Source organism: Colletotrichum chrysophilum (assembly GCF_026319265.1).
Source record: "Colletotrichum chrysophilum strain AFK26 chromosome Unknown scaffold_250, whole genome shotgun sequence".
In the NCBI taxonomy this organism is placed as follows: Eukaryota; Fungi; Ascomycota; class Sordariomycetes; order Glomerellales; family Glomerellaceae; genus Colletotrichum; species Colletotrichum chrysophilum.
The window spans coordinates 12,975-29,973 of NW_026517537.1; the positions used below are offsets into that span (position 1 = coordinate 12,975).

Consider the following 16,999-nt stretch of genomic DNA (forward strand, 5'->3'; position numbering starts at 1 on the left):
ACCTGCAATTGGCCACGTTGCTCGGACGCCAGTGCCTGAGAGATCGGTAATCTGCGATGGTCGAGATATATCAGCAGCATACCTTACTTGACTGGCACCGATCCCGTTAGGCCATTCAAATGACAACTCATCCCCCGCTCTCAACCCTCAACGTACTGAATCTCTATGCGATCGCTAGCTCTAGCATTTTTACAATGCCTTACATCGTAATCATTTCGCGTTCATCAAGTATTCTTTCGGGCACTGGCAGGCTACTGTGACGCAAAAGTGAGGCAGCCTGTGGTATCAAGCGACGTGAAAATCGCTACGCAGCCCGAGTGTTGTGTCGAACACAGCCGAGAAGGTGTCAGCTCGCACTAACACGTCGGTTATCCAGGCATTTTGACTGGAAGCTAAAGGAACATTCCGTTTCACAGACATTGAATTGTATGACTTGTAATACCAGCCTTCATGCCGCTCTGCCGTCCGATGCATTACCTACCTATATGTGTATTTAGACGATAGCATCCGGCTCTCATGCGTCCTCTCTCCATGTATCTACCATACTCAGACACCTTGAATTTCTGTCGAAAAATCAAGTCTATCTATTGAACGCGATGATACCTCGTACCGCCAGCAGTGAGTTTCTTGCTCGCTTAACTGGGGGAAACAACTCAGGATCAGCTGCACTGCCCTCGTCTGATGAAAGGTTTGCGTCTACGGCTGAAACATTTCCTCTCGAGGTCTTGTCGCGAAACGAAACCGAAAATGCATCTCTACTATCCATAGCTGATTCCTACCCTGTTGCGTCTGATCGATCCCCCCCTGACGATCATGCTAGCTCCGAACACCTTCTCACGGTAGAGACAGCGACTGAATCACCGGAGACTGAGGCCAACGGGACACAACAAGGAGAATCACTGCCTTCACAAGAGGGCGCAGTGGAGCAACCATGGGAAGAAAAGCGGTCTGTCGAACAACAACATCGAAGCCCTGTGTTGCTGTGGAGAACCTGGTATCTGGAAATCATGAGCAGCTTGCTTGCCCTTAGTTGTCTTCTGGTCATCGTCATTATTCTTTCCATTTACCAGGGTCAACCACTACCCAAGTGGCCAAAATATCTATCGATCAACTCCCTTATGGCCATATTTACTGCTGTCTTCAAAGCGTCGTTGATTATGCCAGTAGCTGAAGGTGAGTAGATTGTGATACCATTCTCCCCCGCCAAAGAAGGAGGGCAAATCTGTCATTTAGTTACTGGCACACTGATGACTGCACTGACAATACCATACTGCTGAGAAAATACGGTTGATAGTTACATAGGACTGATTACATGGTGAGACTAGGACTCGGCCAGCTCAAATGGGAATGATTCAGCCAGCCTCGGCGCTTGGCTGATGTTGTTCTTTTCGACGATGCCAGTCGTGGGCCATGGGGCTCTCTCATGCTCCTTGTCAAGCAGACATTCCGACTTGAACATTCGTAAGATGATCTTCAACATCAGCTCGAACTTCCAAGCATGCGAATCATACTGATCAGGTGAATGGACAGCTATGTAGCCAGCATCGGTGCAATTATTACTATTGCAGCTCTCGCGATTGATCCTTTCTCCCAGGCCATGATCGAGTATAGACCTTGCCCTCAGATACTGGGCCATGAAGTGGCTGAAACCCCACGAACAAACAACTACTCTGCTGGTGTTGACCGTTTAGTAGTCGATGTGGCAGCAGACCCTTCAATGCTTGGCGCTATCTACAAGGGATTGGTTGACCCCGAAGAAACGGAATCCCTGCTCGACGTCAAATGCACGACTGGAAACTGCACGTTCGGTGAAATGGGCCATGACGAATACTTTTCTTCCCTAGGATTTTGCCACTCTTGCGACGACATCACCCGCCAAGTCGAACATAACGAGACCGATCATACTTACACACTTCGATCTAACGTATCATCACCAAAAAACCTGTTCGGTGAGTACTATGGACGTCAACCCGACCCTTCTGTGAGAAGTAGCTTTGGGTATGGTGCATTACTGTCTGCGTCAGTACGCGCGGATTACCCAACCTTGGTATTCGAAACTTTGATGCTCTCCTGCATGAATTCTCCCACTTGCGCAGCGGATATGAAAGGTCAGCCGCTCGCATTTCGATGCACTCTGACTCCGTGCGTTGAACGATATCGCGCCGAAGTGGAGAACGGCAGATACCGAGAGATGAAAAGCAAAACACCGGGACAAGAGCTGAACGGATGTCCGATATATATGGACCTTTTTAGGGAGCAACCTGCATTCGCTGCCGTCACAGACTCTAGTCTTGTGAACGGTGTTGAACAACCCTGCAACCCGTCGACCAAGTGGTTCCCTAACTCTGTCGAGTTCAGCCGGGAACACAACGTCCTTTATGTGCCAGGATATTCCCTTCACAAGCCAAAAGATTTCAATGAGACTCAGTGGAAGTTTTATCCGCAGAAGTGCGTGTGGGCCGTCAAACAGGATAGCTGGGAGGGAATCCGTATCATGCTCGGAGATCTGCTAGGAGGCGATTTAATGAGCAACGCGTTTGAGTATCCGGCATCCTCAACCACGGGCCCGCCTTGGCTGAAAAGGATGTATAGTGACGGCCAAGGGAACATCTCAACGGTTGAAGATGTGTTTCGCGGTGTGGCGAATTCAATGAGCGCCGCGGTGCGCAACAACCCGTCAGCAAATCACAAAGACTCAGCCACAACAATCGTCCATGTGCTTCCTACTGAGATGAGGTGGGCAAGCGGGACCGTCAAAGTTATGCAGACATGTGTCTACGTGGAATGGAGTTGGATCGTGTACCCCGCTGCGCTGCTTGTCCTGCAGGCGGTCTTTTCTGCGATGGTGCTGGCTGGTCCAAGAACCACAAGGTCCCGCGGTGGACTAAGGAATTCAGCCTGGAAGTCTTCGCCCCTGGCCCTTTTATTTCACGGCCTTGAAGGTGATATTCGACGGGAAAACAAGGATCTGACAACTGTCGACCAGATGAGTAAGGCCGCGCAGAAGGTCCAGGTACAGCTAAATCGTGTCGATGGCGTTGACGACAAAGGATGGCGGTTTTGCGCAAGCTGAGTGGAAATAAGGTAGGCGGCGAAGGAGAGTGAAAGAGTACTAGAGAGAGGGGGAAAAGGCTTCTGCATTTACGATCTGAGATTCATCTTAAGAAGTCACGCTTCCATGAGTGTTTATTGGAGAATATCAGTCAAGATACCTCCATCTCTTCCACAAGCTTCTCCATAGACATAGCATTGTTAATCTATTGAGCGCATTGGACTTTACACTCCTTGCAAGTAGCTAAGTATACATCTCTTGGCGAGGTCCCAATTACAAAGCGCCCCTCATCCGCATTTCAAGGACAGACGGTTCGTCCATAAGATTTCGCACGCAACCTCCTGGCCCTGTCGCGAACAACGGCCGCTTCGTCTGCAGTGCGGGCCAAAAATCACTCCCGTTCTTCAAAGTTGATCCCGAGCAAGCTGCCTTCAACTCAGAGTCTCCGGCAGCAAGTCTCTCGGTCTCACTCATCACCCATGCCGCGTCATTCACCACTTACTTGAAGCCGTCGCTAAGACCACGACGACGACCGCAACCCCAACAACACACGCGCCCATCCAACCAACGGCACTCGACTTTTTCCCACCTCATCAGCTCGGCCCGGCCCGGCCCCAGCGCAGCAGTCCCAGTCTATCAGCGACGAGGAATGGGAAAAGCTCTCGCCTGAAGCAAATATTCAGTGGCTCGGAGATGACAAATGGGGCTGGGTCGTCTATGTCGGTCTCGTCCGGGCTTGGCCTGAGTCTCCGGGGGCCGAGGATTGGATGAAAATCAGGACTGGCGCCATTGGGCCTGAGCCATATCTTGAGCTGGACAACCGCGAGGTGTGGTATGCGTATTACACGCCGCCGGAGAGCGGGGTGTGCAGTGGTTGGTTGGCACGATCTGCTGGGTTTGCGTTTATTGCAGAGACGCTGGTGAGAGCAATCGGTGTCTTTATTATTCGATATGGCGTTGCCTAGTGCGAAATGATTGACGCTGCTTGGTGCACTACGCAAGGACTAAAAAGAGTCTATAAATTATGATTCGTTTTCAGGGCCACACAATTATGTCCGGCCAAAACAGCCACATAACAAGCCTCAAATTTCATGTTCGTGTTCTTGTCGGGAAATCGCCGGTGTGGACTGTACCAGACCGACTGGACTTCGTGCATGCACATGTATATTTGCGTTTTTAACAGCTCGGGGGGCCAGGAATGCAAGGGTGACAGGCAAGGAACTTGAATCAATTGTGCGAAAAAGTGCCAACATTTAATTTGATTCGAATCCGTGCCGTCATGGGAGTATTTAAAGGCTTGAGAAGCAGACGGTCATTTGTCTCATATAATAGTGATGTCTCTCCGAAACGTATCCGTGGTTCTTTGATACCACCAGACTCCCCGCCTGCTCTTATCGATGGCATATGGACCACGACCCTCGTAGTAATACCTCAGTAACCCAACTCGCCTATACGTGGCCGTGTCGACATCCACGGCTTCGAGGAGAAGCCCGAAGACTTTGACGGAGAGAGACACTTGTCGGTTCCAGGATTCCAAGTCATTCGGTTGCCTCCCATGCTTCTCATACGAAGAAGTCTCTAGGCCTAGAACCAAACATTCAATGTCTTTCCCGGCCAGATCATTGGCGTCGTAGTCGTAATTCAACTCCGTCTCATGACCTAGCTCACATCTGCGTTGCTCTTCGGGACCAAACGCCGAGATCGGCCCTGAAATATCGAGCTTGCCATGTCTGACGTTGCCCCATGGGTTATGAATGGTTGAAGGATCGCAATTAGCCCCTCGTAGAAATGCGTAGGCCTTTGCCCATTGATCATTGCCGTCAAAGACGACCGCGTTACCGATAGATGCCCATGACCATGACGGAGTGCACCAATAGGATTGCCCAGATTGTTCCGAAGACGTTGGCTTGATCAACAGACTCTCTGTGCCCCTTTTCGCTTTGCTTGTCGCGTCGGCTCTTCTCCACGTCAGACTAGGAAGCAACCAATTGTCCCAAATTCCTGCCAGATATCTAGAGTCAGGATCGGTCTGCTGGTAAATCTGGGCCAGGCCTGAGAGAGCTGGCAACCAGTCATGCTGCCTAGCGATCTTTAGCTTGGAATAACACTGGACAAGCTCTAGCCAATGGCATCCTCGATATTTGGAGGGCGATTCGGTAATGCTTTGTATTAGTTGATTAAAACCTTGAGGAAAACCGTGATCATCGTTTGGGTGGTTATCCGAGGATTTGATGCTGTCTCTGCAGGTCCATTTTAACCTGTACAGTGCAAATGACAATGTACGCGGCGACAGGAGATTTTCTTGCAGAACCCAAGCTCTTCTATAGAGTGGCGACAAACATCTTGTCGGCAAGCAGCTCTTCGGCAAGTAAGAAAAGCTAGGATCACATGAATAACATGTGTTGTAATCCAAGAGATCAAACGACGCGATTATCCACTTGAAGGCGCCCCCTGTAGTGGTACCTTCCCAGTGGAGAAACATCGATTCGTCGAAGGATGCACGACCATCCAGTGAGTTGCTCAAAATTCCAGAAGAACAGTCCGAACTTGAGGCTGCAGCGACGGTGAGGAAGGCATTTCCATAAACGTCTTTCATACGACCGGCCTCGTGCGCCCAGTCTCTTTCATCGCCTTGCAAAATGCAAAGCGAATCAATCCAGACGTATTTGATTCCGTATCTCCAAGCCAGACGTATGGTGTCTTGGTACAGGGGCGGCATTGACTCCCAGGGAATGTGATTCAAATGGTCCTCGAAATTGGTTTTGGTTGTGACCAGAGGTTGCTTGGAACCCCAGCAGTGACTTAGGCAAATGTATCGATCTTGAACTCCACTAGATTCCATGAGACGGATACTGCTGGCATCGTCACCGACGCTGATCACCCGCGTTGGGAGATTTGGAAGCTGAGAGTCGTGCTCCCGAAAGCAAGTATGGTTTTGACGGCAACAGGCCAAACGGTCATCTGCAAAATCTAGATCGAGGCTCCGGTAGGGACACAGGACATTCCAAGGGCATGGTGTGTCTATATAAAGAGACTTCTATCAGCGTTGAACAGTCCGCCGAGGTGTATGAAATAGCGTACCCGGGTGCGCATAAATGCTGAATGTCAACTCCTTCTTTGTCTGTGATCCTAGCTCTGACAGGCGGCGAAGGCGAAGTATTGTCTTCTTGTTGCCTTGGCGTGGAACTGAGAATCTCGGGCTGACTTCTTTGTACCGATTGTCTCGTAGTATAGCTTTTGCGACTAACTCTCTGAGCCTGTCGCAAAGTTCGCAACAGGAGATGTTATCAGATTCTTCAGAAATTGGGAACTCAATATGTTGCCTTCTCCCGGCGGTAAGGTTCCATTTGTTGCACGCGGTGGCTTGTTCCATCGTAGCTAGAAGTCAGGCTGGCGAAAAGACGAAGAACACGATCGGAGATAATGACAGGTGCAAAGTAGCTCCCAAACCTGGTGCTTTGGAGGGGGGTTTGTGGGCGGAGTCGAGGGCCGGTGATCATTTGTAAACATCTCAGATGTGATCTTGGATGATGTAACATGGAAGCCTGACTGCGGGGCAAGCTGCTTGTTGCTGAAGGCAGATTGCCCCTCAAGGCAGAATCAATCGTGCATGTCAATTGGTAAGCTAATCCATCTGGCCTGTGAGGTCAGCCTATCACGATCCACCGTGATGTTCCGTTAAGACAGGCTTGCAGGATGATGGGGCTGAGTACGTCAGACAGTCCAAAGGCCCTCCTCGCCTGGTGAAGTAACGAGCCAAATTTCACAGAGGCATGACTGCATCCGAGATATTCGATTATTGTGCGTTGAACGCTTCAAGATACGCCTTTAACTAGAGCGAAGTTTTACAGCAATGTTGTTCACATCTTTCTAATCAGATCATGTTGGGACAAGGAAATCCTACTAGGTAGGTTTTGGCTTGCAGCAGATCCTCACTAATCCATCCGGCTGATTTGAACCACGGGGTACGAATCAGTACGTTCTCGACCAAATAGTCTTCTTCAATGATTAACAAAGTACAGACTAATTAAGCTGGACAGAACTTATAGCTCCTCTTAAGCTCGCTTAAAAACAACTATGCATGTTGAGGTGAGCAATCAAGAAACCTCGACCTCTCCCCTAACCTTCTCAATAGAAGCAACGTCGTCAATCTTGGCGATGTTCAACAGCACCTGCCCGGCAACATCCAACGTCACGGTGTTATCCCGTTGCACGACCATCTCCTCAATCGACACATCAGTAACCTCGCTCATCCTCCTAGCCACCTGATGCGCCGTCATTCCGGCCTCTTCATGAAGTCTGACGTGAACAGTGTGCTTCTCCTCCCTCTCTTCACTCTTCTTCCTGGCCCACATGGGCGCCTTCAGGGTGGGGGCAATCTTATGGCGGGGGTCGACGACGGCAACGTTGGCCACGAAAGCCTGGCCGCGGATGATGACAAGGTCGGCGGGCTCGTATTTGCACAGCCACGTTGTCTCGGTGAGCTGCTGGAGGAAGCGTACGCCGTAGGATTGAAGCTCGGATTCTTGAGAGTGCGAAAGGGGCTCGTGGGTTTCGAGAAAGACAAAGTTGGAGTTGGCCTCAGACTCGAAGCTCGACCCCAGAGCTTCTGAGGCGAGTTCAATGTGGTTGCCGTTGAATGAAAAAGACATGGTGGATGATGTGGGTTTGTTGTATGGGTAACAGTGGGTAAGGTGAGGTGTGAATCCTTCAGGATCGGAATGGGGAAAGTGATAATTCGATGGTGGTGAGTGACATGCAAATCAAGGCTCCCTGGTTGGAAAAATGGGCCGGTTTAAATCCACTTCGAAGGTGTCTCTAAACGGGAGGCAGACGTCAACATTCGGGGTCGGTGTTCGGACCCTGGCAACGGTCTCAAAAACGAACGCCGACTGGGCAAGCCGGATATGTCTCTGCAAGGCAATGATTGTCGCACGCAAGACAGGGAGATCACAGATGATGAGCGTAAAATTCCCGGGAGCTATTTCGTCGCACTCGCATCTGGGGATGTGATTGCGTGTGATGGCATGAAAAATCTGAGACCTGGCGCTAAATTCCAGCAGATTTCACCGCAAACAAGGACACCCACTACCGCCGTACTATGCATTGTCCGAATGGTGTTCGCCGAACGTTCTATTAAAAGATGAAAACGGGGCTTGGAGTTTAAAATTTGGGCGAATTCAGCCAGTGCAGAATGGCCCAGCCCGCCACGTGCGGCTTTTCTGAGGTCGACCGTGTGCGAGAGCCGCATCAGTAACTGAGCCACGTACTGAGGCGCCAAATCGCGGCGTAGGTCTGGATTACAGGGAGGCGGACCACATGCCTCATGTCTCATCAAACCCTCGCCGAAGTTCAGCTCTATGGGCAACCACATGTAGGTGATGACAAGGATCATAGGCAACGACAGTGAAGCTGATAGCAACATCATTCATTATTCATTACTCTCTCCGGTTTTGTATGTAGTATTGTATGTACATATTAGCGATCCTTTCTCTAAAGAAGAGTGACGTCCAGGGTAACTGTAGGCGCACCCTCAAAGCCCGCAGGCATAGAGTACGTAAAGTTCCAGAACTCAAAGTCGCGGATCATCGAGTCCGAACCACCGTATTCTCCGGCAAAGGACAGGGCATATGTCTCGTTGATGTTGCCGGATACGCTCACGTTCAAGCCCTGGACGTCAGCCCAGCCGGCGACGGTCGGTTTCTTGATGAAGGTGCCGACCACGAAGCTGAAGATGGAATCGGCCGTGCCGTTGGGGTACGTCAGGGTCAGCTTGTTGGCCTCGACCGCGACATCGAGGGCCATCTCAGTTGGGTAAAGCGAGATGAAGGAGATCTCGTTGCCGGTGTTCCACTGGATTACGGCTGGGTTGAAGGATGCTTGGTTCTCGGAAGGACCACCGATCACGTTCTCATTGAAGGACTCGGCGCCGATAGTGAGGTTCTCGGAGAGCCAGCTGGTGATGTTGCGGGGAACGTAGTCGTAGGGAGGGTAGTAAGTCGATGCCGTAAAGAAGTGGTCGCCAGAGAAGGTCGTCAAGTTGGCGACAAGGCCTTCGGGAAGGAGAGACTGGTGGTAGTCTGCGAGGACGGCGAAGAGAGGGGCCCAGGCATAGTCTGCGGCGTGGGACATGACTTGCGGCTGTGAACCGTTAGTACTTGAGCGGTTCGAAGGGGTTGATCTCAACTTACAGCGGAAATGAGAGATGAATTCTCCTTGCCAATCAACGTCCAGAACCACAGGGCCATCAAACTGACATAGCGATTCATGTCATATCCATAAGCACGATCCCAAGGTCCAGCCATGTTCTTCATAGAAGGGTTCCAGAGCTGTGCAACAGCCTTCCAAGTATCGGTGAGCATCTGCGGACCCTTCTGGGTCATGACAGAATCCTCAGGGAGGTACTTGCTCCAAAGAATCAAACCAAACAGGGAAACACCAGTGTAAGTGCCCGAGTTGAACTCGGACAGTGTGTTGGCACGGTCGAATAGGTCGATGATCTCCTGCGCATAGTTCTCGCCGGACTGAGTCATGTTGGCATCGCCAAGCTTACGGCCGGTGTAGCCAGAGACGAGAGCGCGCATGATAGCGGGGTTGCTGTATGCGGGGTAGAGGTTATCGTCGTCGACGCCGCCAACGCGGTACTCATCGCCCTTGGTGGTGTTGTGCAGCGATGCGAGGATGAGGTCTTGGGTATCGTTGCTGAGGAGGTGGGGGAATTCCTCGAGGGCCATGATGAGAGTAGTGCCCACGAAGCCTCGCCAATTGGGGTCCCAGGAGTTGTAAATGCTGCCAGGGTAGTTCTCTGAGCCGACGTAGGGCTCGCCGTCATATTTCTGGTAGTCACCGTACCTAGAGCTTTGTCAATGGCTGATTTTAAGTCTGCAACGGGGTCGGGAGGGTAGCTTACCATTGCTCAGATTCGACCTTGAATTGCCCCGCAATGGTGTTGGTGATGATCTTCTCCGCCTCGGCAGCGTCGTCGCCGTTGTTACGGGCGAGGAGACCGAGCGCGTACCACACGGAACTGCGCGTTTCGTGTCGGAGGGCAGAGGCAGAACCGAAGTCGTAGAGGTAGCCAGCCGAGCGGTCGTAGTACTGGTCCATCCATGCCATTGACTCATTCAAGAGACCCTGAGCATTGGTGGACAGATTCGCGACGTATGAGGACGCAGTGGCTGTGCCAGCGAGGGCGAGCAGCGCCGTTGCCTTTGACATGCTGGAGATCATCTTGAAAGAGCACGTGGGAGACCCAATTGATGCGACCTTGGAGTCCTGGGGAGGGAGCAGATCACGAACACCAGTTCATTGGAGGGGTACCATCTCCCTAATATACACACACTCAAGATACAGCAGCGTCATGCCATGTCCAAATTTCCTGCGGCCAAGAGCTGCAATGCGGTGCAGTCCCAGGGCCAAGGACCAGATCGTCATCGTTGTAGATTGCAGCAATCAAGAAGCCGGGCACCCGCGTGACCTCACACGACAGCAGTGGACGCCCACCCAAGACTTCTACCAACCGGTAGAGGCCCTAGCTAACGGTGGCTGGGTCCGGTGTTGTTGACCAGGTTAGGTAAGAATGCGGAGGTGATAGCGGAATGGAGTCGATGGAACCCTTCGGACCCTGGTGGGCACGTTGGAAATAACTAGCCAGGCATGGCATGGCTAGCCACTGGCACGTTGCCATTGAGCGGGAATAGGTGAGAAAGAAGCATCCCCGAGCGAAAGGACAGACAAAACGCGATAGCGATGCCGTGGCACCGTGGTCTAGGGCAAGGTGAGCAAAAGTCGGGGGAGACTAAGACACAAGGATACCCCATGAACGTCACAATGGATGACTCGAGCACCCCTGCCCGTCGTCTGTTCTTCTCCGCAGTTCGACCTGCAGGCGTGGTGCGGTTTGGGGTCCGCTAGACGGATACCCTGCTCCGGGCCGGACTTCACCGGGTCTATCTGCCCTCTCTATCAACCGCGGCTTTTATCGTATCTGTTTCTTTTCGCGGGTGTGTGTTTTCCCCGTAGTTTTATCGGGGCCCGTAACAATCGGAACGCGGCAAACGGCCGCCTGTTTGTCGCCTCAACTAGGGTCCATGAGCTGAGGAACTAATGTTCGTCTTATGACCGCTATCAATTGTGGATTTCGACAACGGGATCGGAGGGCCAGAACGCCGGATCGGGGCTTTTTCCGTGATTCGCGATGGATATATGTTTCTTTCAGCGCCCACTCGCGCGATAAAGCTGGAGATGGCACGCGATCACGTACAATTGAGTGGATTATCGTCAACTTCAATCCGCGAAACTCATCATGGCCGAAGTAAAGGGACCGATCGACATCTCGTCGAGCTCTAAGAAGAGCATGGACGGTTCTGGAGAGAAGCATCTCGACGCCGACGAGATGCGGCTGGCGCAGATGGGTAAGTCGCATGTCGCCTGCATTGACAGCACCCAATTCTGACCGTTCGGTCCAGGCCATACGCAGGAATTGAAGCGCCATTTCAGCACCCTTAGTCTCATCGGCCTCGCGTCAACAACAACCATCTCATGGACGGGTCTGGGCCTGGGCCTCATCACGGAGATCAATGCTGGTGGACCCGGTGCGGTTATCTACGGCTTCATTCTCGTGACACTGTTGCAATGTTTCTTGGGCGCGTCGCTGGCGGAGTTTGTGTCATCGTACCCTACTGAGGGTGGCATGTACCATTGGATTGCTGCTGTAGCCCCTAGGAGAATGACGGGCGTCTTGAGTTTCTTCACTGGATGGTTCAGTGTGCTTGGCTGTACGTTCTGACCATCTCCTGAGACGCCATGATGTTTGCTAATCCGAGTTTTACGTTCAGGGATTTTCACGACCGCATCGACGAACTTGATCTACGCTCAAGTCCTCATGGCGTTGATTGCGCTTTACCATGAGACTCTTGAGATTCAGGCCTGGCAGACTTTCATCGTCTATCAAGGCCTGAACCTCATCACCGCCGGTATTGTCATGTTCGGCAACAAGATTATTCCTGGCCTGAACAAGTTTTCCCTCTTTTACCTACAGATTGGCTGGTTCGTGGTCATGGTTACAGTTGCTGCATGCGCGCCGACCCATCGCAACGCCGAGTTTGTGTTCAAGACCTGGATCAACAACACTGGCTGGGAGAACCAGGTGATTTGCTTCATCACGGGTTTGGTCAACCCCTTGTACAGTCTTGGCGGTCTTGATGGTGTGACGCACATCACGGAGGAGATGCCTAACGTGAGTATCACTGAAATCTTACTCAATTTGCTTGCATGCTGAAGATTCCCGAAGCCTTCCCGAAATGCGCCCCTGGCCATTGCCATCACTCTTGGAATTGCGTTTGTCACGGGTATCACCTACCTGATCACCCTCATGTTCTCCGTGCAGGACTTCGATGCTCTCTCCACTACCAACACTGGTCTTCCCCTTGCAGAGCTGTTCCGCCAGGTCACTCAGGGTGCCGGTGGAGCCTTTGGCCTGACTTTCATCCTCTTCGTTGCTCTCGGCCCCTGCGTCGTCAGCTCTCAGCTGAGCACTGGCCGTGTTTTCTGGGCCTTCTCCCGTGATGGAGCGATGCCCTTCTCAAGACTGTAAGCAGACCCTCATTGTAAAGTTCTGGGCAGTTGTGCTGACTGAAGCAATAGTTGGTCAAGAGTCCACCCCAAGTGGCAAATCCCCTTAAACTCCCAACTGGCCGTGACTGCCATTGTCGCCGCCCTAGGATGCCTTTACCTTGGCTCGTCCACGGCTTTCAACTCCCTGCTGGGAACCGCGGTCACTATCAACAACATTTCGTACATGTTTCCAATCTTGACCAACTTGCTCACGAGAAGAAAGAACATGCATCGTGGAGTGTTCCACATGGGAGCTACCTGGGGACCCATCATCAACACTATCACGGTGTGCTGGCTTACTTTCGCCATCGTGTTCTTCTCGTTCCCGTATGTCATGCCTGTTGAGCCCGCCAACATGAACTACACCTGTGTTGTCGTCGGTGGCTTGACTGTTCTCGTTGGCGCATGGTGGTTCAAGGCTGGGTCGAAGTACAGCGAGAAGATGCTTCAGGCCAAGGAGGAGTAAACTACGGAACGTTTAGACGATTTTGATTGTGCACCGGAGATTTCGAGTTATTGAAACGATCTCCACGCCGTTTAATGAAATATTTGGTAATTAGCAAAAGGTGGCAGAGAAGCAGAGCCCCGAGTTGCAGGCTCTTTGCAGGAGGGTGGTACTGTCAGACACATGGCATGGATCATTGTAGTTAGCTTAGACCAAAGCCAATCTTTCCAAGCGAATCAATGCGCAATATGTCGTGCACTCGTGACGCATGCAACGAGCCCCTCTCCCCACAGGTCCACACAGCACCGGCTCTACGGAAGGCATGTCACGCTGTGTAGTGACCCAGAGGGTCCCTGATCTTCGGGACCCTTCCTGGCCGCATTTGCCTTTCATTCCGATCTTTGGGTTTAAGCCGCGTGGGGGCTCAAACGGGTCTCTTTGAAATGAGCTACCGGTGATGTCGGACAGGTAATGCCGGCACCGGGAGACATTGCCGAAGAGTCTCTGACACTTACACTTGGTGTTGAAGGTTCAATAGCACCTGAAGTCCCGAAAAGTGTCTGATACAGAAGGGTCAATCACCTAGAACCCGACTACCCTAAACTTTGCCTCCTGCTCATCATTCTTCCACCTTCTGATTGAGACCCAACTTGTTGATTACTATTGCCAAACGACATTGAAAAGTTTGAATAAAATCACCAATACACTTACACCATGAGACTCATCATCAGACCCGACAGCAGATCTGCATCTGCTCATGTTGCCCATTACATACTAGGTACGTCGTTTAGTTTGCAAATTGATGTGGTAGAACCGGCCTCGGACTAACGCCAAAAAGATCGTATCAGGACGTTCAACCCGACACCCGAGAAGCCTTTCGTATTGGGACTGCCAACCGGAAGCAGCCCCATCCAGATTTATGAGATCCTTGTCACAGAATACAAGGCCGGTCGTATCTCGTTCGAGAATGTCATCACATTCAACATGGTAAGCCAAAACAAGCGCGTCCCCACAGGCAAGGAACGAGTTCTAAACTAGACGTAGGACGAATACGTTGGGCTTCCCCAATCCCACCCCGAATCATACCACAGCTTCATGTTCCGTCACTTCTTCTCCCATGTTGACATCAAGCCCGAAAACGTGCACATCTTGAATGGTAACGCACCAGACTTGGACGCCGAGTGTGCTGCCTACGAAGACAAGATCAAGGCTGCTGGCGGCATTGATCTGTTTCTCGGCGGGGTTGGTCCCGATGGTCACATCGCCTTCAACGAGCCAGGATCAAGTCTTGCTTCGAGAACAAGAGTGAAGACACTAGCCATGGATACGATCCGGGCTAATGCCCGGTTCTTTGGCGGGGATTTGCAGAAGGTTCCTCAGATGGCCTTGACTGTTGGCGTTCAAACTGTCATGGAGGTGTGTTCCCACTGAAACAGATCAAATAGATCGAGCCGACTAACAATGTTTCAAATAGGCCAGGGAGGTTGTCATCATCGTCAATGGTGCATCCAAGTCCATTGCTCTGCAAAAGGCAATCGAGGGCGGCGTCAACCACATGTGGACTCTGTCATGCCTACAACTGCACCCCTACTCCATGATTGTTGCAGACGAAGACGCGACATTAGAGCTTCAGGTCAAGACAGTCAAGTATTTCAAGAGCATTGAGAAGGTTGGACTCGGCAAGGGATTCGAGCAGAAGCTGCCCCTGAGACTCAGGACAGTGTCACTTGCCAGCCCCCCTCAAACGCCAGCAGACACGAAGCCGTTCTTGGACGACGATCACCTGGTTGAGTTGACACCAGACAGCATGTCTTCTCGCATCTCACCTTGGCCCGTTATTTGAAGATCTGTACAGAACGGGGCTTGAAATTTGACGAAGAATGGGTTTTGGTACGGTAAAGGGTTATGGCAATAGATTTCATGGATTACAAATGTCACGTCGAGAAAGTATAAAGCATGGAAACTTTCTGTTATTGGATGTTCCAAAAGTGAAGGCTAGCCTCCTTGGTTTTCGTATGACCATAATTCGTAACCTGCCTGCAGACTTGCTTGGTCGAAGATGTACCAAGAGTTGTCCAGGTTCTGTATTTCCTGCTCGAACATCTCTGCATCACCCGAAGCAGGGGTGTGCAGCCCTTGAAGCTTTTCTTCAAGCCGTGTGGCTAAGATGCCTCTGAGACTTGGTTTTGGCTCGTGCATTTCTTTCAACTTCTGTAGGTGAACCCCAACGTTTTCCAGATCTGCGTCGTAACCTTTAGTTGAAGATTCAATGAACAGGCTGCAGACAACTTACCATCGGGTTCTCCCACACCACCATCCACACCCTGGAGCACGATAAGACATGCCCAAGTGATCATCACCAGGTCCCAGTTGGACCAAATAGCCGAGTCAAGAATTTGTAGCTTGACAGCCGCCCGTGCCGACACCAGAAGCTCATGTTGTTCTTTCGGTGTGGTGTTGGAAAACAAGTTGCACCCCCTCGCAGGGTGATAGATGGACAAAACCAGTAGACGGTGGAGGATGTACTGCCTGAACACGAGCTTCTTCTCATGCTCAGACTCAAATTCCCTGTCGCTGAACTCCACAAGCCAGTCATCCAGCTGACGTGCCCAATCGCGGATCACCGCCCCATCGACACCGCTGAACGAGACGGTTGCATCAGGCGTTGCGCTAGGCTCGCCAGCAAAGCATGACCAGATAGTCGGTAAGCCCCGCCCAGTGAAGTGCGTCAGGCCCGTATGCATCATCCTAGACAGGCGGTACAGCTGATCTTGCATGGCGATCTTGAGCCGAGGTAGCGGCGCCTCGATGGGGATGACAGGGCACGAGAGGTGGATCGAGGCGTGCTCGAGATCCACGATCTAGCCTGAGGTTAGCAGGGATAGTGAATGCTTGCGATGATGGGAGAATCGTACCTGTAGACCAGAGAACAGACGGCGCCACTCACGGGACCTCTCGTCGACGTTAGAGGGGCAGTGTTCCAGTATCAACCGATATGCAACTGAGATCCAGAGCCCCGTCTCCTTGACTACGGCTTCCCGAAGGAGACCGGCCAGTATGATACCAAGAACGGTCTGAAAAGCCCATTCCTCCGCTGATGCGGGGTCGTCTGGTGGTTGGCCGATTTCGCTATCGGGGATGCAGAGTTGTGAGATAGCACTGCACAAAACGGTGAAGTAGTCGGGGGCTAGTACGGCAACATCTGGCGAACCTCGTATACTTGAACAATAGAGCATCGATGCCAGCATGAGTGGCCTAGGCGATGAGAATGTCTGTTTGCTTGGGAGGAAGTGCAGCCCGGGCATGCTCTCATGGAATCTACACCACATCAGCCAGACAGGCCTTGCATAAGGAAGGAAGTACTCACGAAAGCCATAACCTCTTGATCATATGCTTCTCCCAAATATTTGAACTGACTTTTGAGGGGCATGTTCTTCGAAGGACAGCAACAGCATTCCATAGAGCGCTGAGCCCCGCATCCCCGGGACTTTCGAGCTCAACATCAGGCAAATTTGGCGAAGCTGGCGACTCGACCTCTTCAAGACTGCCAAGACCAGATAATCCCCAGTGTTCCTCAAGGCGCTTCAATCTCAAGAGCACAGATTTATTGAAAGAAGAACTTTGCTCATTACTGTGGAGAATTGAAGCCAATGAAAGACTTTCACGATGGGACGCGGACTAAGCAAATGTCGCGTCAGAAATGATCACGAAGGACCAGGAACGAGAACACATACGTTGGCTCTGGGTACAAACACGCATGGGACACCGGCGCGTAAACATCTTCGACACGTCGACCCGTTGTCCAGTCTGCACTTCATCTTCTGTCTTCTGCAATTGACTACGCAGGCAGTGGTCAGCCTCCACAGCCACGCATCAGACGCACACCG

General features: G+C 51.7%; 5 protein-coding genes across 5 annotated transcripts; 2 read left to right on the forward strand and 3 right to left on the reverse strand.

Moving 5' to 3' along the window:
* Nucleotides 1-7,149: 7,149 nt before the first annotated feature.
* Nucleotides 7,150-7,704, reverse strand: COL26b_013707 (uncharacterized protein; the record flags this gene model as incomplete). The annotated part of the gene is made up of 1 exon (XM_053186300.1): nt 7,150-7,704. One exon carries the CDS (start codon nt 7,702-7,704, stop codon nt 7,150-7,152), a length of 555 nt encoding a protein of 184 aa, XP_053029748.1.
* Nucleotides 7,705-8,545: 841 nt separating this feature from the next.
* COL26b_013708 (uncharacterized protein) lies at nt 8,546-10,282 on the reverse strand (the record flags this gene model as incomplete). Its single annotated transcript, XM_053186301.1, has 3 exons — nt 8,546-9,193; nt 9,244-9,904; nt 9,963-10,282. 3 exons carry the CDS (start codon nt 10,280-10,282, stop codon nt 8,546-8,548), a joined length of 1,629 nt encoding a protein of 542 aa, XP_053029749.1.
* Nucleotides 10,283-11,357: 1,075 nt separating this feature from the next.
* COL26b_013709 (uncharacterized protein) lies at nt 11,358-13,133 on the forward strand (the record flags this gene model as incomplete). Its single annotated transcript, XM_053186302.1, has 5 exons — nt 11,358-11,466; nt 11,521-11,829; nt 11,890-12,290; nt 12,345-12,643; nt 12,698-13,133. 5 exons carry the CDS (start codon nt 11,358-11,360, stop codon nt 13,131-13,133), a joined length of 1,554 nt encoding a protein of 517 aa, XP_053029750.1.
* Nucleotides 13,134-13,826: 693 nt separating this feature from the next.
* Nucleotides 13,827-14,955, forward strand: GNPDA1_2 (Glucosamine-6-phosphate isomerase 1; the record flags this gene model as incomplete). Its single annotated transcript, XM_053186303.1, has 4 exons — nt 13,827-13,890; nt 13,951-14,099; nt 14,157-14,528; nt 14,587-14,955. 4 exons carry the CDS (start codon nt 13,827-13,829, stop codon nt 14,953-14,955), a joined length of 954 nt encoding a protein of 317 aa, XP_053029751.1.
* Nucleotides 14,956-15,107: 152 nt separating this feature from the next.
* On the reverse strand, nt 15,108-16,360 carry COL26b_013711 (uncharacterized protein; the record flags this gene model as incomplete). The annotated part of the gene is made up of 3 exons (XM_053186304.1): nt 15,108-15,364; nt 15,406-15,973; nt 16,028-16,360. The coding sequence occupies 3 exons, from the start codon at nt 16,358-16,360 to the stop codon at nt 15,108-15,110; spliced, it is 1,158 nt and encodes a 385-aa protein (XP_053029752.1).
* Nucleotides 16,361-16,999: the final 639 nt, after the last annotated feature.